A 25093-nucleotide genomic window follows, 5' to 3' on the forward strand; every position below is an offset into this window, starting at 1 on the left:
TTGGCGGCACCTATGATTACAATCTTGAGCATGGCGTAATTACGAGCTTGGATTCGTCCATAACAAGTCCCAGCAGACATGATGACAAAACAAGCCAGTCAGTTGGCAGCGGCCGCTATAATAATTTCTTTGCAGACCCACACATGCGGTTTGAGCGCGGAGACTTGCGCTTGAAAAAGCGACAGTTCGACCAAAGTTTGTTATGAACAAGACGTTTAGAAAGTATTCAGCTGTCTGTTAAGATGGCGTAGTATGAAGAGAGAGTACAGTTTTCTCAATCGAGTGATATGAAGTTTGTCCATACTATGTGAGGTACTGGCAATAATTTGAAACTATAAAGATAGGTTGTGTTTAGGTGTACGTTAAAATGCTGTGACCTGACCCAGCTAGAGAACGATTACTGAAACTTCTACTACAGATCAAAGAAATGTGAAACTATGAAGAGCTTTGCAGGAACCCTCTCGGAAAGCCTGTGTGTATTTTGTGTTTGTCATGTTGTACATCAAAAATAAATGTCAAAACCACTAAAATGTAGTGAGAAATCTTACTGGACTAAAGCCGATTGAAAAAAATATTTGAAGAACAGAACCCCCAAACAAGGATTTCAAGTAAAATAACAATTTTCTCAGCAACAACGTACAATTGGAAACCTGAATCTACCGAGGCAATACATGTAAAACTAGCAGCATCGTGTGCTCCGTTTGTTTACAAGCGCAAGTACATCCGGGTTCTGTATGCATATTTGTGACGAAGTTCATCAACCAATCAGTGGCCTGGAATTCAGTGTGCCTGTCAAGGCGGCAAGCGCGTTAAGAAGCTCGTTCTGATAAAATGTGTCAACATTTCAAAAAAGGTTGCGCCCTGAGTCAGCTTGAGAAATTTGTGGATTAAAAAAAAATACATTTTTGAGTAGGCCATAAACTTTCTGTAGAGTGTATATTGAAACTGTGGCCGCATTGAAAAAGAGGAAAATTTTGCCGTGTTTTCGGATGTGAATTTCTTGTGATTTTAGACAATTATCATTTTACCACGTTTTTGACAATGAATCGCTAAAAACTAGCTATAACAGAAGTCAACGATTTTGACAGTATCGTTCGTAGCAGCAGCGAAATCTGCCAATTTTTAAGGCTCTATTCCTTCATCAAATATGTACAAGACTTGGTTAAACACTCAGAAACGTGCATCATAGCACCAGGTGCGTTCGATTAGCTTCCCTGACTACACCAGTGTTACACCAAGGGAAGCCTGGGACTTGACCTATTTCTGGGAAATAGGTCAAGTCCCCGCCACGTTCCATCATGTCCATGCCCGAACAGTCTATCCGTGGCGTCATTACATCCAGGCAGCCTCCAGAGACCCGCTCGCCAGCGGGGGTAGTGGTGGCTGACACCAGGGCACATCTGCTTGTGCAAAAAATTCTGTCTTGTTTTTAATCATCGTTCCAATGATGTTCATCACAACAACTCGGAAATCAGACAAATGCATTAGTAACTCAACCTATGTGGTTTAGTTTAGAAGTGCGAATTCTGGTGCAAATAACGTCACTTGTCACCGACATATGGGAAAATATCACGCTTTATTCACAACTTTAATGACCACCTAAATAAAGAGTTCGAAATCATTTGATATAGTTTTAATTTTGTCGGGAGCACCGTATCAGTAATCCAAATGCAAAGTAGAAACAGCTGCGGAATGTAACAGGACTAATATGTTTGTTGCCAGGAAAACGTTTACGATAAATCATATATCTTTTTCAAATAATCCGAGTTCCATCAGTGTACCGAAAGAAAAAAACACGAGTACAAGATCTGTTCATAACTCATTTACTTTATGCTAATGGCTTCAAGAACTGGTTGAAAAACTAGCCCATTTCCAAACGTTTGTTACTCAGTTAACTGTTTCCTGCCACAAATTACTGCCGCTAGAAGCAGAAATCTATTCTACTTTGATCAAAATCCTATTGTGAAGTAAAATAAAACATATTTTCAAAAAGTATAAACGCAGATAATGTAACGATTGTATAGAAACTTGTACTTATTTCACTACCACTAGACTACTCTTTCCATTGAGATGCCAGCGTTTACGATAATCGGTTAGCTAAATTTTCCATTTCCTTACTTAGAATTTCTGTTTTTCTATGTATTTTGTCCTGCGTCATTCGGCTTGAGCGTGAACGCTTTACAGGGGTGTTTCTGTGTAATCTACCTGCAAGTTGTAGCTCTGCGTGCCACGGTAAGTTCCCACCTCCTTCCAGCGTCTGTTGCCCTTCTGCAAGATGGCCGAGAAGGGCACATCAATCTTACCTTGCTGGATGAGGACCTGCACACGCAGCATGGTCTTGGCCTTGACGGTGGCTGGAAGATTAAAGTTCCACTCCTCCGACTGTGTGTTCTCCTCGCCTCGATTCTCGCCGATGGAGAAGGTGTTCTCCACTCCAATGGTAATCTCCCCGTCGGCAATGACGGGCACACCGGTCTTGAACGTCGTCTCTACGCTGATGGTGGTGGAGTTATTCCAGCTCCACTCGTAGGTTTTAGTGGTCGTGACGGTGCGTGAGGTGCCCCAGGTGGCGACCTGGTCTACGCTGGAGTCATTACGCTGGGACAGGTTGACCAGGGCTTTGGGGGTAGAGTTGAGGAGTCCATCAGCGATGTCAAACTCCATGCTCAGCACCTCAGTGGGTAAGAACGGCTGGACACAGTAGAAACCATGAAAAATATTAATCCTCTGCAGACCGGTCATGCCTTGGAAATAAGGCGAGAAAGTAACTAGTTCGAATGTGTTCCCAGAATCCAAAGGAAGCTCTCTTGTGTGTAGTGACAAAGGACTGCTTTTGCCCCAGCAAAAAACTGAAATCATTTCAAGCGTGTAGGCCTAAATAATGAACTTACTTCTTTGATCGGTCGGAGCGATGAGATCTGATCGTTGGACCCTTGCCAGCTGTTCCAGTTAGGGTATGACCCTTCGGTGACAACGTACTGTCTACCGTTGTAGTTTGAATGCTCAAACAAGATCCAGCTGCGTTTTTTAATTAAAGGAAGTAACATCAAGACTGCTGCCCAAACTGCACAATCTAACCACAATTCACTCAGAATGAGTAATTAGCACAAGTCTGTTTCCCTGAAGGAGCTAATGCTTAGACGAATGAACTGAAAGGGACGCTTCACCTTGAAGTGGACACTCCGTCCGTTTCCTGTAAATTATTCTTCCTGCTGCATAAAAATCAAACATTCAAAGTTTGTTTCACGTGGCTTCTCCCGAACAAATCATATCTAGTTCCCACAACCTTGTCTGTGTCAAGAGCCTTCCCATAATGCCACTAATCGACTGTGCAGTGGAACGTTTATCTTAGCCGTGAGGTCGTGTCGTGAAAATAACCCTCTAACACGTGATCAGAGGCCCTTTAATGAAATGAACGGAACTCTTTGAAGCATTGTAAAATATCCCTATAAAGGTAAACGAAGATTTATTTTCACTCACATGCCACTCTTGACTTTTGCGGACGACACTTCGTCGTTGAAGCTGTAGTATTTCAAGTTCTCTATCCCATAGGTGAAGGTCACAGCTCTCCCACCGTAATTAGTATGTTGGTACAGCGTTATCTGTGGCTCGTCACCGATGTCCTACGATTCAAATGAGGGAGAGTTGTATGGTGGATATCATCGATATTTGCATTCACCGATGTACCAAAACGATGACGTGTTTTGTTTGCTTTGTTATTCTTGTCTTTGCCTGATCGCATTTGGCTTCAAGGGGTGTTTTGTTTGGATGGTTTTTCTTTGTAAGCTTTAAACGATGCGTACATGGCTGTTCGGCATGATTTATGTTCAGCGTCTGTTTTGCATGTTTTGAAGGACACATGAATTCGATACTGTGACCTTCCTTACCAATTACCACAGTCGCGAGCCATGTCAACACAAGCCCAGGTTTGAACAGATTTAAACACAATTCATTTTAAATCAACCTCATCAACAGGTGTTTCTATACAGAACCTGAAAATAAAAGGTCACCCAATGAGCTCCAGGAACCCTCGCGTCTTCTACCTATGGGGGTTTACATGGGGCCGTCCCATGATGATTCCTATTAAACTGAAACCACCCTAAGAACCGCTGATGTCGGAACTTCACCTTTGTGTTCCTCAAGTAATATTTTGGGAAATGCCACACGGAGACGGGGTAAAAACAAACTCCATCAACGAATTTTTACTTCCGGCAATATTGTTCCTAGGTCTCCTTGTGCATGTCCGTTTGTTTTCAGTTCATGAGCGTAAGTGAAAACGAGATTGCACAACGTTGCAAATATTTACCTACCTACAGTCAATGGGTTTTAGATTCAGTCGTGCCGACCTGACGCCGTTCTCGTAAGCAACGCTTAAACTGTGGAACCTTTCGTAAATTCAGATTACCCCTTTAACATTATAAATTGCTTAATTTAAAATATTTTGATCTTTTTTTATTTTAGCTTTTACCGAAAGACTACTTTAAATAATTTGGTAATTGTTCATCTGCGTATATGAACACCAAATTGCATTGGTCTTCATATAGGCCAATGTTAGATTTTCGGAAGTGAGAGGTTCAATTTTGCAGGATATTTCTTTTTCAGGTTAACAACTTTCCCAGTTTCTATAAATAACTTTGCCGGCAAATATTTGACACAGGCCTTTTTCCGAGGTAGTTTTTCTACAAAACGAACGAAAGAAATTGCAAATTCTAAAATTGTTGCACGTATCTTGTTCTATATGCAAGGGTTCCGGAAGCGCGCCACCAGGAGTCAACTCTATTTCCATAGTCGCTTCCAGTTGTAGGCTAACCCTTGGGAAGGCAACTTCCCGTTATGCTGATTGTGGGTGGGTATGGGTGATAACAAAACGCTTTCGGGGATCGCAATGAAGATGCCAAGCTTATGTGTTGTCGCAAAAAGATACTTACATCATCTCATCCGGATTGCTTCTTCTATCGTGCAATTTTTTAAATCTCACAAGAATCAAAAAATACTTTATATCAAAAAAAGTCCCTGAAGCCGACTGGGGTCATACTCACCGGGTTTAACTTCTTCAGCGAGGAGAGTTGATCATTAGAACCTTTCCAGGCACCCCAATTACGATATTCGCCTTCTTCCAAGATATACTGCCGACCGCTATAGTTGGTATGCTCATATCCTACCCACCTGCGGGTTGAATAAAAATATTGGTGAGGGCGAGCTTTTCCATAGATACCGAGATCAAGTCGCATCCGCACATTTCAGACCAGGACATCTCGGACCTCGACCGGATTGAACATCGATTTTTCTTTAACTCACATCATCATTGCCAGACTGTCTTGAGCATGTGCTTATAACATACGTGTGTATGAACAAGACTAGCTAGACTTCAGTTGGTGCTTCTGTGACCAGTTCCTGGGTGTTATTTTCTTTCATGTATCTTCCATGTGAGATTTTGCGCTGGATGTGCCATGCAGGCTAGTTTATAGATTTTATGTTTCATGATATCAAATTTATTATTTGAGGTTTAGTGTGCTTAAGAAGCTTAAAATCCTTTTCTCGAGAGATATAATTTATAAATAGTGAATAGAATTTTTAGTGAGCGTTTCTTCGAAAAGGTTGTTTGTATAACACTTATTTTAATCGCACGCATACAGTCATGGAGTATTCCCGGCTAAAGTCAAATAGATTTTTTGTACGTTCTTGGTTGATGAGGTAGGTTTATTATTAATGGTATAAATAACTGATGTTTGTTTGCATTGGATGTCTAAAAATGTTCATTTCATTGATGGCCGAAAATGTTCAGTTCATTGATGGCCGAAAATGTTCAGTTCCTTGAAGGCCGCAGTCACAGGTATTACCGACATTTCATTGTGTCTCGATGTTCTTGTGGAAACTTTCCAACTGGGGAATATACACTATTAAAAAATACCGATACAAGAAAGTTTTGTCAATTTACAACTGGTGTACCCCTGGGATCACAGCCATTTCCTGTCCTTGAATTTCTGTAATTCCTGGACTGTATCCTCCTTTTCTCCGTTGATGCCAACGCCAAATGCGATGTTTCATACACAAGCATAGTTTGGCTTCAGAGCTTCAGTGTTCAAGTATTTCTTTATAACTGAGTGGGAACAAACAAAAACGTGATAATTTTTCTCTGAGTTAATTATGTTTTAGTATTTGTTATTTTTGATACCTACACACTGCCGACGACTTTGATAGACGACACTCTGTCATTGAAACCAATGGAGTTCAGGTTGCTGATGTCTCCAGTAACTTCTCTTGAAGCTCCCTTGAAGTCAGTATCTTGGTATATGGTAATCTAACAAAAGAAGCACAAAACGTCGGCTTTTAAAGCCTGATGAATCGAGAGCACCCGGCCGTTTCTGCGCCGATCCGTAATATTAATCAGCGAAGAGCTCAAAGAGGAACGACAAAAATGAGCCAGGACATCTATCACCGATTAATTTGACTCTTAAAACAACGTGGTCAAAATGGTGCTTTCTCACATGTTCATAATTTTTCCCCTTTTAACGAGATTTTCCTATGTTTCTAGGAGTGTTTTTGATTAATTCACACTTAATTCCATGCTTAAAATCTATGGCTTATTCGTAATCTAATCCTCTCATGCATTGCAATTATCAAAAAGATTTGCTGCGCAGCGCCTCAAGTTATATTTTTGGCATTTGGCATTTAAGTTCGCTAAATACAGATACGCTGATGGATGTTGCCCTGGTCACAGTGAGATAAAATACTAACCTGTGACGTCATTTTGCCGGGTTTTAGGCCAATGCTGTAATGCAAGAGAAAATGTATCGATCAAAAGGGTGTTGAGTCATCTTTGGCACCAAGCATAGCTGAAATAATGTGGCTTTATTCTAAATAAATTGCTGCCATGCCAAACGATAGTGACCTGATGTTCTTTTGTAACTACATGATTAAACCTAGGCTCCTGCAAAAGTCATATAAAGAAATAGCCAATTTCAAAAAGGAGGGTTATATTTGTAAAGTGCGGATCGATGTGGGAAGGAATTAGGGGAAATCTTCCCCCAAATCGCTTTTCTCTCATTATTTGGGGGAAAATGTGTTTTGCCCAATGCCCCCCTCCCCGGATGCATTATTGATTTGTGCAATTTCATTTTCCAGCCTTTCCCTTTTTAGGACGATTGCAGTAGGATTGCATGGTTTATACCACGGGAAGTCTTAGGCCTACACGCCAGTTTAACTTAGTGCTCGTCTATAAAAGTTCTCGTACGGATGTCATTGATCGTCATAATTTTGTTAAGCCTGTCGATATGAACAATTAAAAACTGCCATGCGGGTGGTAGGGCGCCTATAAAAGTATACGGTTCAGTCTCGCTCCAGTCAGTATCTTGGTGATCTTTAAATGTACATGTTGTTCATTTGATAATTAAAATGACACTCACCTTGGAAATAGGAAAATTCGACTCGATCTACCGTCGGGAGCTGTGCGAGTACGGGCAAGGCAGCCCGACCCCTGCTTTTAAAGTTGCGAGCTGCTTCCTGCTCACAGAGCCAACGAAATCGCAGTTATTTTGTGATTGGCCGGGACAGGGTGATCTGATACTGCCTGTGAAGGCCGCAGGGCAGCTGGTGGCGGTCAGGAAGGAACAATAAGGTCCTTCACACCAGCTTTGTGGCCATCACACCACCTGGGGAACATTTCCTCCTCGAAATGTCGCCATGACGTGTGAGATTTTGCACATTGGGCTTAATTTACAATAGACACACGTGATACGTAGCGTTTGGGGTAAAATTGGGCTTCGTTGCCGAGAATGGCCCTCCAAATCGGATAAAGAATCAGAATTGGAAAAGCACACCTTTTTAAAGAACAGTTTTACTATGTCGGAAAGATGAAGAATACACGTCAACATTTTGCAAACACTGAATACGCCACGTGTATAGACCTTTTTACTAATCATGCACCAATGGACACAAATGGCCTTGGCGGCAAGAAGTGTGAGCGGGCCATTGAACATTAATGATCGTTTTCTCTCAGGTTTTCTGGCTTTGTTCATTCTTATTCTCCAGAAAATCCCATTAAATCGTTTTGATATTGTTTCTAATCTGAGCAGGATTTTTAGTGCTCTGTAAAAAAAGACTTTATCGTAATTATTCTTGTGCGTACAAGATCGCCGTCTCTTAGTATGCCCCCTTCCATCATAAGTTGTATAAATTACATCGTTAGTGTTCTTGGAGTCTTGTGCATTGTGCACGACTGACGTTCCGAATGTAAATGTACTGTACGTACATAGCTCGCTTACCATTGAACTTGGTCACAGCTTGAAGTGATACCGAAAATTGTACCCTGTTGATGTGTTTGGGGTTGTACGACAAGACAAAGAGCAGATTCCCAAGAGAAAGGGATCTGGATCTCCAGATTTCCCAAGTGCAGAAAGCAGCGAATCGAATGGGTGCAGCGTATACATTGAACATCAGCACCGTGTTTACAAATACACGGGTTGGCTCCAAAAAAATCACGATAATTATATATATTAAGTCTTTTCACAGAGCACTAAAAATCCTGCTTAGATTACAAACTGAGACCAAAACGATTTAATGGTATTTCTGAAGAAAAAACTGAAAAAAGCCGGAAAACTTGAGAGAAAATGATCGTCAAAGTCAAGGCCTTGTACCTTCTCAGGGGCCCGCTCACACTTCTTGCAGCCGAGGCCATTTGTACGGATGCGTGCATAATTATGAATTTATTAGTGAAGAGGTCTATTCAAGCTTTTCAAACTCACACCAAAAAAGGCTCAACACGACGGAGCAATTTTCAGAGCACACGTTTATCTTATGACATGGTTACTGTTCAAAGCAAGCCTGGCTGTGGTTACTGAGCCAATTATGCTTGCTTATTAGAAGTTATACTTCAGCATGTCGTTCGGACCTTTGGAAGGGGTGGCGCGGCATGATGTCTGTAGTATTTATTCTTTTGCTCACCAGTATTATTTTTCTTGATTGTTGCTTACAAAACTCGTATTTATACTTGATTTCACTGGACAGATTTGGGAAACTTTTGATTCCCTCACGAGTAAAAGATACAACTTTTCCCCTACAAAAATGAGAGAGAAAGTATTTGATACTTCCTTTTGCTTTAACCGGAACACAAGCGTTCCTCGACCTCTACCAAACATCCTACTGAACTACTGAGTCATGTTTACCCTCGGATAGCAGCATAACTTCGTCAACTAGGACAATGTCGGGTGGAATTTCAGGCTATTCGTGGTGAAAGACAGCAATAGGTGGAAAGGCTTGTGGTAGCACCATGCGAAGGAATAGATCTCATATGAGTAATTGTGGTTCTTAGAAGAACCTGGAAAGAGTATACTCTGGAAAGATTAATGAATAATTATTATTAAACAATAGAAATGTAGGAAAATGCTCTTTTCAGTGAATGCCGTCTGTCAGAGATTTTATCATTCAGCAAAATTCGTCATTTTCGAGCACAATCCCTAATTTTCTGAAAATTAGATCGTTAAAATAATCGAGATGAAAGATTGTAAAATTCCACCACAGTCCTTTGTACAATGACACTGAACTGTGTCACAGCGTGAACGGAAGAACGGGGTCGAACGGAAGAAGCACGCATTACATACACGCACTACACGCACATACGCATCTGTCAAGCGGTGAATTAGTTTTATTAAATAAAAATTGAACCATTCATATACCATTATCCCAGTATTCAAACCTGTGAACCCTGACATAACAAGGAACGCAGCTAAAGGTAGCCAGTAACACCCCCCACCCCAAAACACAAATCACTTTTTTCAAAGTGATACAGGGCTGAGCTCGCTCTTGGTGTTTATGGGCGTTGTGTTTTCCTTGAATTAGTGTTTTTAGACGGTAAAAAAAAAAGAACTTGAAACATAGCCCTGATACAGTGGGTGCTGGCCTCGATATCTCGCAGGTGCAGGGAATTGTCACATGTGGCTACCTTTTGCCTTTAATGAAATGACATTGTGCAACTTCTTCTTTCTTTTTGGAAGTCATTATTTACTGCACTATATCTGAACTTTAAGGGAAATGTCGAAAAAGGAAACAGTCCTGTTTGCCGAGATCCAATGTTTTTTTGACCCTCTTTATCTTGCAATTCTTGTTATGTTGGGGTTGATTTTGATTTTGGATGGTTTGTTAAAAAAGAAAGAAGGAAGCTATCAGAATGAATTCCTACACAGTTGTATCTCTGAAAGTACAGGACAACCGGGGCCTTATTTGGCGATTGAGTATTAATATCAATTTTCAAAATGGCGATGGGCTTCATGTCTGTTTTGAGAGGTGATCATCTCAAGTTATTGGTCCATCCACTAAAAACTGAAAGGAAAAATGAAAGATGAGGCAATGAGCATTAATTTGATATGTGTCTTGAACACACGACAGACTTGTGAGTTTTGTTCCTGATGTTTTGAAGTGGGGGTATTTATCAATGTTGTCGACAGCAGCTTATTTACCTGTTTGCAACCCCTGTCACCAGTGGCGTAAGTTTGTGCCGGGAAATGGGAATAGGGGGTGGAGAATAAGCCATTTGCGATTTAAATTTGAATAAAATCTGGTACACTGAGTCATCTGATTAGACATAAACATAACAATTTGAATTCCCCAGACTAAAGACAGTGTTCAGTGCTATACCTCGTGATTCGGGGCAATTTTTGCTTAACCACCATCTCTGGAATGGACTGTTTTTTGTGCCCTTCTTTTCCATTGAGAACAGTGTATTGTTGCAAGGCGTCTCTTATGAGAGGAAAAGCTTGCCCCGAATCATGAGTTATAGCAACAGTAGCTTTTGAGAATTCCAATTATTATGTTCACGTGATTTTTAAGAACTCGGTGTACCAGATGTCATTCAAATTTAACTCGCAAAAGGCTTTTTGTGGAGTATTCTTGACCGACCGTGGACATTTGTAAAACTGGTGGGGGGGGGTAGCTGTGACACTACATGACGCTGGGGGTGATGTTCATGATACAGAAATACATTCTGTATTACTCCCTGCAGAAACGTACACCAAATTGGCATATTTATGGCTTTATTTTTATTCACTTTCCTTCTTTTGAGCGTTGCCATGAAAAGGTGGTGGAGGATTCAACAGCCATCCCAGGTTTAAAAAGGTGTTTGGTGGGGGGGATGTAACCCCATCCCTGGACGTATATTAATTTTTAAAAAATCTGGACTTGTAATGCCCTTAATCAGATTATAAAGATCACTGAATCCACAAGCGGCCATTTTACCAAGCCGAATACAAAGCTTGCCCGGCAATGCCCGCCTTTGTTCTCCCTGGCGTCAATAGAAGCTTGCCAACCGGCGCATTTGTATTTGGCTCGGTAAGATGGCCGCTGGTTGGCTTCTAATTCATACAAAGACGTTGCAAGTCCAAGTTTTTTTTACCTACGTCCGTGCCCCCATCCCCCAGGATTTACGCCCACGCCTGTCACACAGGAAGATGATTTCGTTCAAAGTCACAACGAATCCAATTAAACAGAGCCCTCTGTGATCTGCATTAATCCATTTCGGCTAAAAGCGATGCGAGGGTCTTGCAACAAAGACCAGGCGCTGTTTGGTCGTTATAATTTCGTACACGTTCTGGGGATTAAATCAGGAAGAGGCGAGGAGGGATGTGGTGGCCGTGGATAGTCAACATAAAAAGGAATTACCTGATGTACTTATAATTGTGTAGGGATTATTTAAGAGCTGGTTTACGATTGCCACTTGAATTAAAGGAGACATGGAATTGGATTCGTATGACTGGAATGCGTGTAGGAATTCAACTTGTTTGCAATGTTACTGCAATTTCCATCTCCACGTGGCGGTAATAGCAAGAAAGTCTACCATTTGGTCTTATGCTAACTAAACTTTTACATATTCATGAGCTAAAGTGTGATGCCATCCAAGGCATAGTAGTGGCTCCACAGATCTGCATCATGTGTACAAAGCAAATTGTCCTTTTTTTGGTTGCCTTTTCTTGGAGTAAGTTTCACTTTTACTTATCTCTCCTTGGAAAATAGCAATGGCCAATATTTAACATTTTGTTGGGGGAATTTCTGAAGGACGAATTTTTCTTCTGCCCTTTTGACAATGCCTTGCGTGACACTGAAAAAGCGTTAGCTCCGGTCCCTCCAGAAAATATTGCTGAGAGGTTTTTCTAAAGAAAGAACAAACTAACATTTCCTTGTTACTTCATGGAAATGAGTATTTAAATCTTGTTTGTATCGTAACACATGTGAAAACAACTGTTTTCTTTGTACATACACTATAAACACTAAACTCATCTCTCTTAATTTGGCGTTAGCGCAGCACGAGAATTGACGCTCGTTCCTGGCTTTTTTTTTTTTTGGCTATCGGCATGATTACCATTTATGGCACGTAGGCCTACATGTACTATAAACTTTTTTTGTATATAAGATTTCAAATTCTATTATGGAAAATTTACATCAGTGGCTCAATATAAAATAAGTCGTCAGTCAGCCATGTCACGGAAATATTCTCTTAGTAGATTACATTAGGAAATTTTCATTTGTACTTTTGTCTGCATACCCCAGTCTGGATGCAAAATGTACTGTAACTCTCTTACGTTGTCCTTAATTTTAAACACAATAGAGAATACTGTGACATGACAGAGGGCGCTAGTCACTAGGCGCGGTACGAAGTTATAGATGGCGCTCTGCCCAGTGACAGAGGCAGATGTATTAGGCGCGCATAGCTAGCTGTGTGTTAAGCGAGCGCAGCGCATAGGCTCCGCCTTGTGCGTAGTGCTATACGCTAGGGAAGCGAAAGTCACTGCTTGGTCACGTGAGCGCGTACGCGGGCGCGCGTGGTCACAGGAGCGCAAAGGCTATAAAAGGCGCGCGCAGGCAAGGTTAAGTCGTCCTGATCATGGATAACTCTGCCCAAAAGACGTAATTACCATGGGCGCCATTGGAGCGAGTGATACGCCTGCGCAGTTTACGATAATCTTGGGCGCAGGCTCACCACGTGCATGTGCCTGCCGCTAGCCCTGCGCCTGTGCATTAATGGTGCGTTCGATTAGCTTACACGTGTAAGTCAAACTTCGAGAGCGTTCGTTTTAGCCATCACGTGATGTTCGTGCCTGCCCTGGTGTCAGCCACCACTACCCCAGCTGGCGAGCGGGTCTCTGGAGGCAGCCCGAGTGTAATGGACTGTTCGAGCATGGACGTACATGATGGAACGTGGCGGGGACTTGACCTTTTTCCCAGAATGCCTTTGAAAACACCCTGCGGCGTTCGATTACCCTCATTTCGAGGCTTCCCTTGCGTGTAACACTGCTGTATTCAGGGAAGTTAATCGAACGCACCCAATGTGCATTGCGCAGGCGTATCACTTGCTCAAATGGCACCTGTGTGATTTCAACGTTTTACGTGTATTTACGGTGAAGTTCGCCATCTTGCGCTGCTTCGCTTTGGTCCTGATCAAGGGCTGATCCTGGGGTAAGGGTCGAAAATCCTGTGCAAGGGTTAAAGTCACCTAGCCTAGTGTTACTGTGCCTAAGCCCCGAGTGGTGCATGTGTCGTTGAGGGGCCGGCTCGGTAGGTTGAGGGGCTAATTGGTGGTTCGGTATAGTTCCTCATAGGAGCTTGCGGTCGATGCAAGGGCAGATTGCTATCTCGTGACGTAAGATGCGTATAGCGCAGCCCTGACAATAAGCCCCGTAGACTTGCTAAAGTCCCCGAGTCGGCACTGGATGTCCACAATTAATTGTGGTGTTCACTGCTCTGGGCGAAGTCCAGTCACGTATAATCACACAGTCTCCCCGTCAATAGCGCTATCTGCTGATATATTGGTTGAGTGTGTTGATGAATAAACCAGCCGCTTATTAATTGTTGTATAAGTCAGGTGTCCAGGTGAAGTTTATTTCAAGTCAGGTCTGTCTGGGTTACTTCATTTAGTTTCGACCAATCAGATTAGCCATCATCTTGACGAAGACCAACTTTCTTGGGGGACGATATACTTCGGTCCCAACAAACTCGTCCTTAGCCGCTCAGGGACTCTCCCGCATGCCGTCAGACGCGCCGCGCCTCGAGGAGGACCCCCTTTAAAAGAACTCCCATCCTGACATTCCTGATTACATAACACACCTGCTCATTGACCAATCAGAACCTTCATTCTAGTTGTAATTCGAGTTTACAAGACAACAATCTCCCGCTTTACCGCGAACCGCGGGAAATGTACATAAACGAGTTCTTCTTGGAGTACCTGTTCATTGTATCTCTGTGGTTATAAATGAACTTAGAAAATGTGTCTCATTAAAACGATTTTTCCAAAAATAGTATTAAACTTGAAAATATCTAGTAATAACGAATTTGGAAAAATATAGGTCATAACCAAACTTGGAAAAAATTTACTGTGCTTTTTGTAAATGTGTACTTTGGCATGAGCGGTCTCTTCGTATAATGTTGAGCGGGGCGGCGTGGAAGGAAATCAGGCGTCACCTGCACCGTCGCCTCGATCAAAGGCTAGCGCACGCGTTGAGTTTTTAAGGTGGCACTACACCAAGTACGCGCCCATAGAAAACAGTAGACCGAAATAGCACCGCCTGTTGACTCGAAGGGAAGAGGTTGGCCTCCGTTTTTCACTGAAAATTCAAGGTTATGGGCGGATGATAATTTTTTTTCAGTTTTTATGGGGGTTAGCCAGGTACAGGGGATTTTTTTTATTCTTCTTTCCCCGACGATACCCCAAAATAATAGTAAAACTACGCGTTAAGCTCTGAATGTAGCCGCCCGCCTCTATCCAAAATAGGCCCGCAATTTGGGACTTTTTGGGAAAGAAATACACCGAGCTGGAAACTACCAGTCCCGAATTCGGCATTTATAGAAATATTTCTATGAACCCTCCTGATTATGGTATGTCCTACTGTAAAAACTCTGGGATCATAAAATATTAATGAGCTCGTGCGCAAAAATCCAACCATTTGGTGGATGCACCCCAGGTCTTGCTCGCTGGTATTCTAATAATGAAAATCACAGTTAAAATATGAGTTTACCATGGAATGTAGTTAGTCTGGTTCCTAGACTTCAACATGCAGATAATGCGAAAGAAAAAAATTACGGTGTGGACTCAGTCTAGCAATTGTAAGCGAACGACGCGTGCGCGCGTGACGTGAGGCACGCCATATTCACATTCAACATGCCGGCGTGAGTACTGTTGCACACTTAGCGATTAGAAATCTTTCGATTTCCTTGTTAAAAGTCAAAAAGTCCCCGTTTGTGACAATTGTGAAATTTTTGAGACCCTTAAATACTTCCCAAAGATGTCACACGGTGGAGGGCCTCCAGACATTGAGGGAATGACGTCCCTGAAAGTGGACAATCTGACGTACCGCACAAAGCCGGAGGATCTGTACAAAGTCTTCTCGAAATACGGCGACGTTGGAGATGTGTACATCCCGCGTGACCGCTACTCCAAAGAAAGCAGAGGTTTTGCCTTCGTCCGGTTTTTCGACAAGCACGACGCAGAAGATGCGATGGACTACATGGATGGAGCCGCCATGGATGGAAGAGATTTGAGGGTTCAAATGGCCAGGTATGGTCGGCCTTCCTCAGACTACAATCGACGGCCGAGGAGTCGATATGACCGCGGTGGGGGCGGTCGGTATGGTGGTTATGGTCGGCGTGGAAGGTAAGTTAGTACTAGTACTAATCTAGCGACGGGCATGACGAGGGATTTTACAGTTTAAGGGGGAAAGGGATTTCAGTTCAGGGGGCTGGGTGTTCTTTACCTTTAGCATCCTGTTCATGAGGAAACGAAGTCTAGGCCCTACATGTACTTTTACTACTAGCTTTAGACGAATGCTTGATAAGTTGATGTGAGGTTCTCTTTCCTACCAGAAAGATTGTTTGTGAATACAGGACAGGAAGCTTTATTTTTTTCAGGGAAATAGACCCCTTGCGTTTATTATAATAAAGCGAAGCCAAAGGCTTTTTTTTGGTTAATTACAGTCAATGCACAAAAGGTTTACTTGCAGCTAGGCCTATATCCTAGAGGAAGAAAGAAAGGTAATGCAGTATAGAATACAGGGCCATTCATCTGTTCCACCTTGTAGCGGACTACAAGGTCAAAGGTCATCTGTAATAAAAGAGGGTATTTTCTCTTTCACTTCAGTGAAGGTTATCAGTGAATCTTGATGAACTTGATTATACATGTGTGTACAATGGTCAGTTGGGGTAACCAGATGTGAAATAAAAGGTTGTGATCTGACTGAGTGGTCATTCGGCAAACGCAGGAATGATAATTGTGGTTTTTTTGCCAGCACAATGACTTAGACTGGTTTGCTGCATTGCGTACACTTCTCTCTTAAAACATAGTAGTTATCATAAAAGTTTAACAAGTGGTGATGCTCCTTCAATTTCTCCTTATTTTCTTTATTGCATCCTGACATTACATTATTGTGTCTCTGTTTTGGGTGAATTTTGCAGGGATTCCAGGTCACGTTCTAGATCACGCTCCAGAGGAAGATGGCGCGGCAGGTAATATAAGATCAAGTAATCTGGGAAACTCGTGTGGGACACCTGCATGAATTGGCAAAGAAGATAATCCCCTCCCTCCATTTGGTTGCTGGATGGCTTCTCCCTCATGGAGCGGTTTTTTGCTGCATTAATTAAGTAATAACAGATGACACAAAACAGGGTTTTGTGTGAATTACGACCTAGTTACATCAGGGCTTGAAATTAACAGGCGCAGGTAGCTAAAATGCATCTGTTTGTCTCAGAAATGCACCCGTAAATCATGACGGGCGCAAGGACTTAATGCCCGTTTGACTCCATGTACCTGAACCTTTTTATTTCACTTCGGATCGGCCTTGTCATGGAACCATAATACTGTATAATTTTGTTTATGATGTCACCAAGTGCATTCTCACTTGCGATGCATGCACAAACATGAACATACACACACACACCCATGGCCATTGTCACGGTTGTATGGAAACTGGCCCGTCGTGTGTAAATTCAAACCAAATGCGTGGATTTGGCTATAGACTTCAGTTTTGCTGGTTCCAGTCATAGCTTGAACATGTGGTTTTGAGCCATGCTCCAAAATAGCTGGAACCAACGAAATCAAAGTCAGTGCCGTCAATGCCCTTTTCCTTGCCGTGATGCCCCTCAGAAAATTGCTTTGTCCACGGCCACTTTTGCTGTGCCCTATGCACACTGTTGTGCTGTTGTGCCCTTTCCAGTGAGTTGTCAAAATAATTCACAGTAAATTCAGCCCAGCAATAGTGCACGCTGGCGATGGTCGGCGAGACCATACCACGAGCGATCGGGCTTACACAGCCCGCATGGTATACGGCCACATTGCCTTCACTCACGCAAATGTGTATTCACAAAATTTCTTAAGCAGCGAGCTGTTACTAGCTGTTACAGGCCAAGCCACGTGTGTGCTACATGGACTGTCCAGAGGGGGTAGCGTTGACTGTTCAACTTCATGTAGCAATGAACATCGTGAGTGCCAGCAAGCACAGACCCGCACCCCTTACGGATTGCTAAGCGCGGTGTCCCATAATGCATCGCAACATATACCGCTATTGCACACTTTCGCATTGATCTGCTGCACGTGTGCAAGCACAAACCCCTACCCTTACTGATATGTGTAGCTAATGCTTTTTTGATGTGGTACATGCATTGAACTTGGCACAGCATACAGTGTAGCCCAAGATGTGCCCCACACATTAGCACTTTGAAAATCACTGTCTTTCAGGGACCTTCGAACAGCCCCTGAAGTTATTAACAAGGACAAGTAGTCAGTGTAGAAGTGAGTGCACTGCTTTGCAAACTGCAAGCATCGCAACACCACCATTCACAGTGGCTGTTGTATTTTCTAGTTGCATGCTGTATAGGCCGATCTGAATCACTAGGCCTCAAGGCATGCAGTTCCGTAGTTCCTCACGGCATGCAGGACTCTAGACTTAGACAACTATTATCTCCCTTCAAAAAAGCATACTAAACAAAACCTACACGTGTTTCCAGTTCGTACTAATTTTCCAACAGCGTATGGAACTCAAAAGTGTACTCAAAGTGTTTCATAACAATTTTAAAGACTACCTTTGAAAGTACATGTTGTACTAATCAGCTGTACGTACATGTAGCAGAAAGGTTTCCAGGAATAAGTGAAGCCATCAAACTTGAAAGGGAAACACTTGCCGTCCGAGTATATGTAAACTTTCAACCACAACTGTATATGGATTTTGTATGCATTTTTGTTGTTTGTGCAGGTCTCGTTCCCGTTCACCCCGCCGTTCTCCCAGGCGCTCGCCCCGGCGGTCCCCACCTTACCGCCGTCGTCGCTCCCCGTCCCGTTCCCGGAGCCATTCCCATAGCCCCCCGCCCCGCCGCTCCCGCTCCCCAGCCAAGCGCAGCCGACGGAGCAACAGCCGCAGCCGCTCCCGCTCAGGTTCCAAGTCACCCCGGCAGAGGATGCAGTCGCCGTCACGCTCCCGCTCCCGTTCCCGTTCTCGCTCGGGCTCCTACAGCAAAGGGGACTAAGAAGATGGAGAGTCGCTCTGCTGTCGCCCGCCGTGGTGGCCATGAAGGTGTTGGGGGCAGTGCAGGATCACCTGTTGTGACCATGCCTGTTTTTAAGGTCAAGATAACGTTTTAATATTGATCACTTTTCAGTGTTACACCACAATGCATCTTGATATTCTCGAGCATGAAGAACATTGAACAAGTTCCAGAGGTGGCACCTCTTATCTTTGTCTGTGTGATTGATGTACATGCACATGAAATTATACCCCAACTATGGCGTCTGTCTCAACTCTAGTGTTGCAGTTGGGCTGACCCAATTGTCGGCAAATTTCTCTGTGAAATTTCTTAAGCTGCTCCAAGTTAATGCAGCTCACACCTGACATAATTCCTCAAAAATATGGCACTTTCTATGACATACCATGTACATGTATGTACAAACTTATTTCTGCAAGCACAAGTTGTTGATGCAAACAAAATGACTTTGGCACATGCCTCTGTGCTGTAGTTGGGCCGACCCAATAAAAGCACCGTACAATGTAGTTGGGATGGGCCCATTTCTAGTAGGGGCTGATGCTGTAAGTTGGGGTGTAACAAAGTACATGTACGTGGAGTGAGATGTTCTCTTTCTGAGGAATATTAATTGTGGGATTGAATTTTTCTTAATTGTAAAACCTGTCCCAAGGCACTGTTTGGTCATTGTATCATACACAAATGTTTTGTAGGTGCTAATTTCCACTTTCTTGTCATAGTCGGGGTTCATCTTTCATCTTTCATCAGAATACTTCATTTTTTGCATCTTGCCTTACACGTGTACCTATACTTTTTTGGCCGTGCAAGAGTAGATCTTTACAAAAGTCCTCCGTGTATGCAACCGTTCCTCAAGCTCTTAGAAATAAACTTGGAGAAATTTTCCATTTTTGACTTCAGGTTCTTCTATTCATAGCACCAGAGTCTGAAAACGATTAAAACCATTTTTTTGTGGAATACATTTATGTGGAAGCTATAAAATACTTGCAAAAAGGGTTCCTAAAAAAGTTCTGTCTTCTGGTAATGGCACCTTTTTTTGAATTTTAATTTTGTTCATTTTTTTGATCATCGGTACATGTAAAGGATTTTTTAAAGGATGGGTTTTCTGAGCATATTCTCTTGTTCACATATTTTATTTCAAAAAAGTAAGAAATCATATGTACTCAGAAATGCAACAAGTTCTAGTGATTATGAAAAAGACCCATGTTTCCTTATCATGCTACATTCTTTTTTTTTTATGCAAGTAATGCTGTTGTATATTAAAGTAAAAGTGCAGAATTCAGTATCGCTTCAGACATTTACCATTTACATACACCAGCATTTAAGTTTGTTCTAACTCGAACTAATATGGGATATTTTCCTGGTCCGTCAACATTGCGTGTTTTTTTCAGTGAGTTTCAAGTGAAAGCCTCCTGATTTTGTACAAAACAGGAACACATTTCCTTGTTTCAGTTTGATACAGTCACAGCAAAAGAAGGAACAAAATATTGAATCTGCATATCAAGAAAAGATACAAGACTTAAGTTCTTTGAAAAATGAATACATGTAAATAAGATTTGATCCTTTGAACTAGTGGGTGTTGTAAATTGGAAACAATATTCACCTTATTCCATGAAACTTAGTGACTTGCATGTATCTTTGACTAGTTGTCTTAGGTGGTAATGTTTAACTTTAGGCACTATGCTTTACATAGAATTGTTGTTTTGATAATGCATGCTTTTATGTAAGTGTTACTCGGATCTAATTAAGTTTCACTCTTACTCAGATTTTGCTTACTGTATTAAAAAGTAGAAAGTTGTGTATATTCTAACTTGCAATTTCCTCTGTTGTTTTCTTGCTAATAGGATGCAGTAATCCGCTAAGCAGTTAATGCAGTTAGTAATAAAGTCATGCAGTGGACTGCAGTAAGGCAGACCTGGTTGGTGTTAACACGGTACCGAGCTAGCAGGTGTTAGCAGTGTTGCAGTTGGCTGAGTTACCGGTGATGGGCAGAGTACCGGTGATTGGCAGTGTGTACATAGCCGTGTGTGCAGGCCAAGATGGCAGTCTGGGGCCCTGCTGAAAATATTCCAGTGCTGCCGTGTTAGCAGAGCCCAGATATCGGGCGTTGGCAGTTGGCATTTCGTGCAGTCCGTGGGTGAGACATGGAGTGCAGTGTTGGTGCTGTTCCAATTCAGACATCCCTTGCTGGTGCTGCTGAAAATGCCGAGAGGTAGCTGTCTAGCCGTGTTCTCGTACCTGGCATCCCCCCCACAGCTCACAGATAAAAAGGAAAGCGCAGTACTTGGAGTGTAAGTTAAGCATAGATCTGTGTGATTGTATCATTCCTGTTTTACATGCATGCAGAGCTTAACTGAACCAGAGAGCCGTGTGTAATAGCTCCATGACTGAACCATACAGGGTGTCTCAGTTTCCATGTACGTTTTGAACACCATTTCTGAACTACATACATAAAAACTTTGCAACAGAACCAAATCGTCCAAGAAGAGACACCACCAACCCTTTTGTTGCCCTTGTATGTATATTAAGATGAGCACATTTGATCTCTTCTCATGCTCCTTACTGGGAAATCAGATTCCTTAACTAGCCCTGTGTCCCCCCAACTGCCAACCATCTTATGAAACTCAAAAGACTTTCATATATATTTACTATTGCTACCCCTGATCATTGTGCATGTACATTTACACATGTACGTGCTGGTCAACTAATTTGGATTTTCCAGATTTCACCAGTACATGTACCATGAGGTGTGTGGGAGAACCCCAGGAAGTACTTCAAAAAGCTATTGATATTTGGACTCATTTTCTGCACTACATACAGGTTTAGAGTCCTTCACAAATAAGGCTTCCTGCATTGTTGGGAATGCAGGCATAGGGTGTTCAGTGGTCATATGCCTGGATACATCAGGTCAAACTAGAGAGAAAAACAACTGAGTCCAAGGCAAGCCGGGGGAGGTGTCAGTTTTCAACCTCAGCTTTTCAGGTGTACTGCTTTCAGAAAAGTATGGATTTGAGCAAGTAAATTGAATTTCAGATTTTGGACTACAATTAAATTCGTTTATTTTCAAGATGTACTTTCATTTTGCTGTGACAGACAAAATTGAAGTTGAAACTCTTATCTGCAGTTGCTTACGCTGGGGAACCCAAGATGAAATCTTACTTCCCGTCTTAATTCTATGCCTGAATGTACAAAAGAATAGAAACTTTGGTTTTGTGGAGAAACGGTTATCGTCAACTTGCTAAATGTCTCACGACAGTCAAATCACATGCCTGGTCACAGGTAGAAGGGGTGAACTGTGACAGGCTGAAAGGAAAGCCTTTATTCAATTGAATAGCTATAGACCTTTATCGTGATGCTTCCATGTTTATCTTGTTCCCAGTAGACCCATGGGCAATAGTAGTACAAGTTTGCACAGTGATAAAAGGGACAGACTATTTTCCCTTCCAGCCTCTGGTTACATAGCTTTGAATGGTAGAAAAGCAAGATGGCTGGCCCATGATAGAGGTCTTATTGACTGACTTTTCATAGACTTGTGACAACTTTACATCACTGATGAGATTTTCTCATTCCGAGAGGCCTTTCTACACTGTACTCTCAAAACCCCCAATAGATGGGATTTTTGTATTCACACTTAAAAAAAAAAAAGTGTGGCAGTAAAGCTCGCTGGCACAATGTTGGGTTTTACTACTTACGAAGGGTTCCTTCCATTCTGCTCGGTCCAAACACATTCCTCTCGAAGTGGAGTGATTCAGGCCTCACCTCTGGAAAACTAGGTTAACCAGCATTTTCCCCAACAGGCAAGGCTGGAAGACGTGCAGTATTAGATGGACCCGGATGTCTGCGCCAATCCAGTGGCTGGGCTCAAAAGTAAGTATCTGGGCACCAGACCCCATTCATTAGGCTCCAACCCACTCTGCACAAGGTACATGGGCATCAGCGATAAACAATTCAGTCGAATCTCACTGACAAGAGGCCCCTTGGTCTTAGCAGATTATCTTAACATATCAGGAATGAAAAGAGTGAAGAACGAAGGATTGGGACCTAAATCCTCTAATATAAGCAACATGTTGCATTGACTGTGCTCTTATTAGCAAGGTTTGGCAGTACAAGTATAGTCGGCTCCTAAAATTGCAGGGACAAGACAAATACTTTTATTACCAGGAATGCGTAATAAAAGGGAATGGAAAAATAATTCAAAAAATGGTTCAAAAATTGACTTTATTACAAGTATTTTGTTACACAGTTTGTTATATTGAGAATGGACTGAACATGTTTAATATGATCACTTTGTCCTGCTGACAAGAGTTTTAGGTCCAAAGTCTTTGCATTTTGTTTTCTATTCCTGACAAGATCCTTGTATGTGTACAAGGTGCAATTTACAGTGTCCCAAAGACCTTGTTATGAAGGGGTCTCGTCTGACTTGCTCACTCATGCTGGACTTTATCTGACATTGTTCATGCAGTCATCACTGATTGGTCAAAACTTCATGGGGTGTGGGATATAATGGATTGGACTGTGCAAGCAAACTGAAGCAGTTGAAGTGGGAGCCCTTTGACCCGACCGAGTTCTTCTTTCCACAACTGTTGTGCTGAAGAACTCGAGTTGCACCAACTGACAAGCTTGTTGTCGACAGTTGAGGGTGCCTTCAACGGCTTGCAGACTTCATGCATGCAGGGAAACATTGCCAGTTACTTGTACATGTAACTCACATGCACGAGCTGTGTGCCTTTGTAACAGGACTTGGTAAATCAAGGTTTAACTTTGAAGGGGGAGCAGCTAAATGGGGATTTCTTTCCGAAAGTGTTGCCCAGATTCCCAGGAAGATCTACCACATCTGCCATCTTAATGCTTTAAAACTACAAAAATGTGAATGGGGGATGGGACTTGATGGTGAGCATTGAATTCTAATTCCCGGTGTACCAGTAAACTGATTTTTGAGCTAGCCTCATCATAGTTTATTTGTAGTGTCCAGAACCAGGCTATTCACAATGGTTGAGAATGACAAAGGCACCAGACCATTCTAGGGCTGGAGATTTCTGGGACCATGTCTGAATGCTTGACTACAACAAGAATGAATGTGCCTGCTCAAAAGGCATAATTCAGCAAGTCAGCAGCTTCCCAAGGCATTTTATTTTTACCAGCCGAAGCGAATTACATTGCATTTCCAACACTGCTTTCAGTAAGCGTTGCATTCCCTTGAATTGTGCTTTGTACAGTGCACTTACCAAGTGCAGTGCACAAAAGTACACTGTATACACTGATTTGCTTGACTGGTTTGTCAGCAAGTTGCTTCCAAGTCCATGTTGTTCTTCAGCATGAGTAACGTTCACTTTGTCTTGTGAAATTTTTACATGTACATGTATTTGACAAACCGCTGTGTATTTTGTTGCATTAACAGGAAAAGTGCATGAATTCTGTATTTCACCGTGTTCACCTTTGTCTCTTATAAAAAGAACTTTTTAGCTGATTGTTATATTGAATGCAACTTGGAAAAAGACATAGTGAATGTAACCTTGCTTTTAATTTGCACAGTTTTTACGGTGTTTCAGTGTTGTGTTTTACTTGAGAGATCGAGTTGGAATAAATTTCTGATGATCGTAAACGAACTTCTTTTTTTATGGGACTATTCCTGTTGCTTTTGTGTCACATTTTCATATTTGAATACCCCTTCAAAGAAACCAGAATTGGAATCAACACCATTATAGGTTTGTTTTAATACATGTAATTGAAAATGGTGCTTGTGGATTTACAACTGCAGACCCCCCCCCAAAAAAACAAAAAAACAGTAAGCTTGCCTATCAACACCTTGAATAGTTTGGGAACATTATACCAACTGTGTATAATTACATGTAGTTGGGTATCAAGAAGGGAGCTTAACCTGCATTTGATGGGGCTTGACATGAATTTAGTATATTTAATAAGACAGATATTGTCACTTGATTGAACACGTGTATGCTCTACTCGCATGTTTTGAGTTCACCTCTGTTGGGTGCCCCCCGAGCCATGATCAGGATGGCCAGATTTGAAGAGAAATGGGACAACTTGAAGAGCTATCGATGCCATAACAGTTTTATCTAGTCAGTGGATGTAATGCTGCAAATTGCAAGTTCATAGGTCAAAAGCAATAGTATGTACAAAATATGTATCTCCAGAGTGCCTGGTTCCCTGCCCAAAGATTCCCTGACGACTCTTGAGCAAGAAAATGTTAGGCAGGCATCACCCACAGATATAAATAGATATGATGCAAGGGTCAGGCCTGGGGTCACAAGCTGGGAGCCGGGTGTTTAGATTTCATTGCAGTGGTGCACCCATATTTTCTGCATTTCGTCTGGCATTGATATCCGCCAAGACGACATTCGATTTCAGTGTTAAGTCAAATACTGTTGGATTAACATCTGGCATTAGGATACGGGAGTTTACGTTTAACCATGGAGGTAGAATCTACCTCCATGGTTTAACAGCTAGCCGACCTACCCGGTCGGAAATAACCGAACATCAACGGTACTATTCGAACATGCCAAATTACATGTAGTAGTGGTAGACGGGACGACTTCGAAATATTTCGGCTATATCCGGAAAACGGGAGGTC

At 42.3% G+C, this 25093-nt stretch overlaps 2 protein-coding genes across 6 annotated transcripts; one reads left to right on the forward strand and one right to left on the reverse strand.

Annotated features, from left to right (window-relative positions):
• Positions 1 to 1557: 1557 nt before the first annotated feature.
• On the reverse strand, positions 1558 to 7529 carry LOC110980190 (gamma-crystallin N-like). Its single transcript, XM_022236606.2, has 7 exons — positions 7407 to 7529; positions 6739 to 6772; positions 6180 to 6301; positions 5040 to 5166; positions 3481 to 3623; positions 2892 to 3018; positions 1558 to 2691 (listed from the first exon to the last, which is right to left on the reverse strand). Exons 2-7 carry the CDS (start codon positions 6748 to 6750, stop codon positions 2179 to 2181), a joined length of 1044 nt encoding a protein of 347 aa, XP_022092298.2. The 5' UTR covers positions 6751 to 6772; positions 7407 to 7529; the 3' UTR covers positions 1558 to 2178.
• Positions 7530 to 15109: 7580 nt separating this feature from the next.
• LOC110980290 (serine/arginine-rich splicing factor 2-like) lies at positions 15110 to 24110 on the forward strand. Of its 5 annotated transcripts, none has more exons than XM_087139474.1 (5): positions 15110 to 15634; positions 16432 to 16482; positions 18225 to 21444; positions 22302 to 22371; positions 22967 to 24110. In XM_087139474.1, the coding sequence occupies exons 1-3, from the start codon at positions 15267 to 15269 to the stop codon at positions 18493 to 18495; spliced, it is 690 nt and encodes a 229-aa protein (XP_086995600.1). In that variant the 5' UTR covers positions 15110 to 15266; the 3' UTR covers positions 18496 to 21444; positions 22302 to 22371; positions 22967 to 24110. The 5 variants fall into 5 exon arrangements, with proteins under 5 accessions (XP_086995600.1, XP_086995601.1, XP_086995599.1 ...); XM_087139475.1 differs by having other exon boundaries at positions 18225 to 20795; XM_087139473.1 differs by having other exon boundaries at positions 18225 to 18592; positions 20349 to 21444; positions 22302 to 24110.
• Positions 24111 to 25093: the final 983 nt, after the last annotated feature.

The sequence above is a fragment of the Acanthaster planci genome, linkage group LG07 (genome assembly GCF_054643075.1).
Source record: "Acanthaster planci isolate LZ-2023a linkage group LG07, COTS_SCS, whole genome shotgun sequence".
In the NCBI taxonomy this organism is placed as follows: domain Eukaryota; kingdom Metazoa; phylum Echinodermata; class Asteroidea; order Valvatida; family Acanthasteridae; genus Acanthaster; species Acanthaster planci.

What these genes read in the sequence shown, in the direction of transcription:
- LOC110980190 (XM_022236606.2), bottom strand. An exon ending in ATCAAAGTCGTCGGCAGTGT is followed by an intron (nt 5,167 to 6,179) that starts GTAGGTATCAAA and finishes TTCAACCCGCAG; the next exon opens with GTGGGTAGGATATGAGCATA. An exon ending in GCAAAAGTCAAGAGTGGCAT is followed by an intron (nt 3,019 to 3,480) that starts GTGAGTGAAAAT and finishes TAAAAAACGCAG; the next exon opens with CTGGATCTTGTTTGAGCATT.
- LOC110980290 (XM_087139472.1), top strand. Translation starts at nt 15,267, where the DNA reads ATGTCACACGGTGGAGGGCCTCCAGACATTGAGGGAATGACGTCCCTG. An exon ending in GGTTATGGTCGGCGTGGAAG is followed by an intron (nt 15,635 to 16,431) that starts GTAAGTTAGTAC and finishes TGAATTTTGCAG; the next exon opens with GGATTCCAGGTCACGTTCTA. An exon ending in AGAGGAAGATGGCGCGGCAG is followed by an intron (nt 16,483 to 18,224) that starts GTAATATAAGAT and finishes TTGTTTGTGCAG; the next exon opens with GTCTCGTTCCCGTTCACCCC.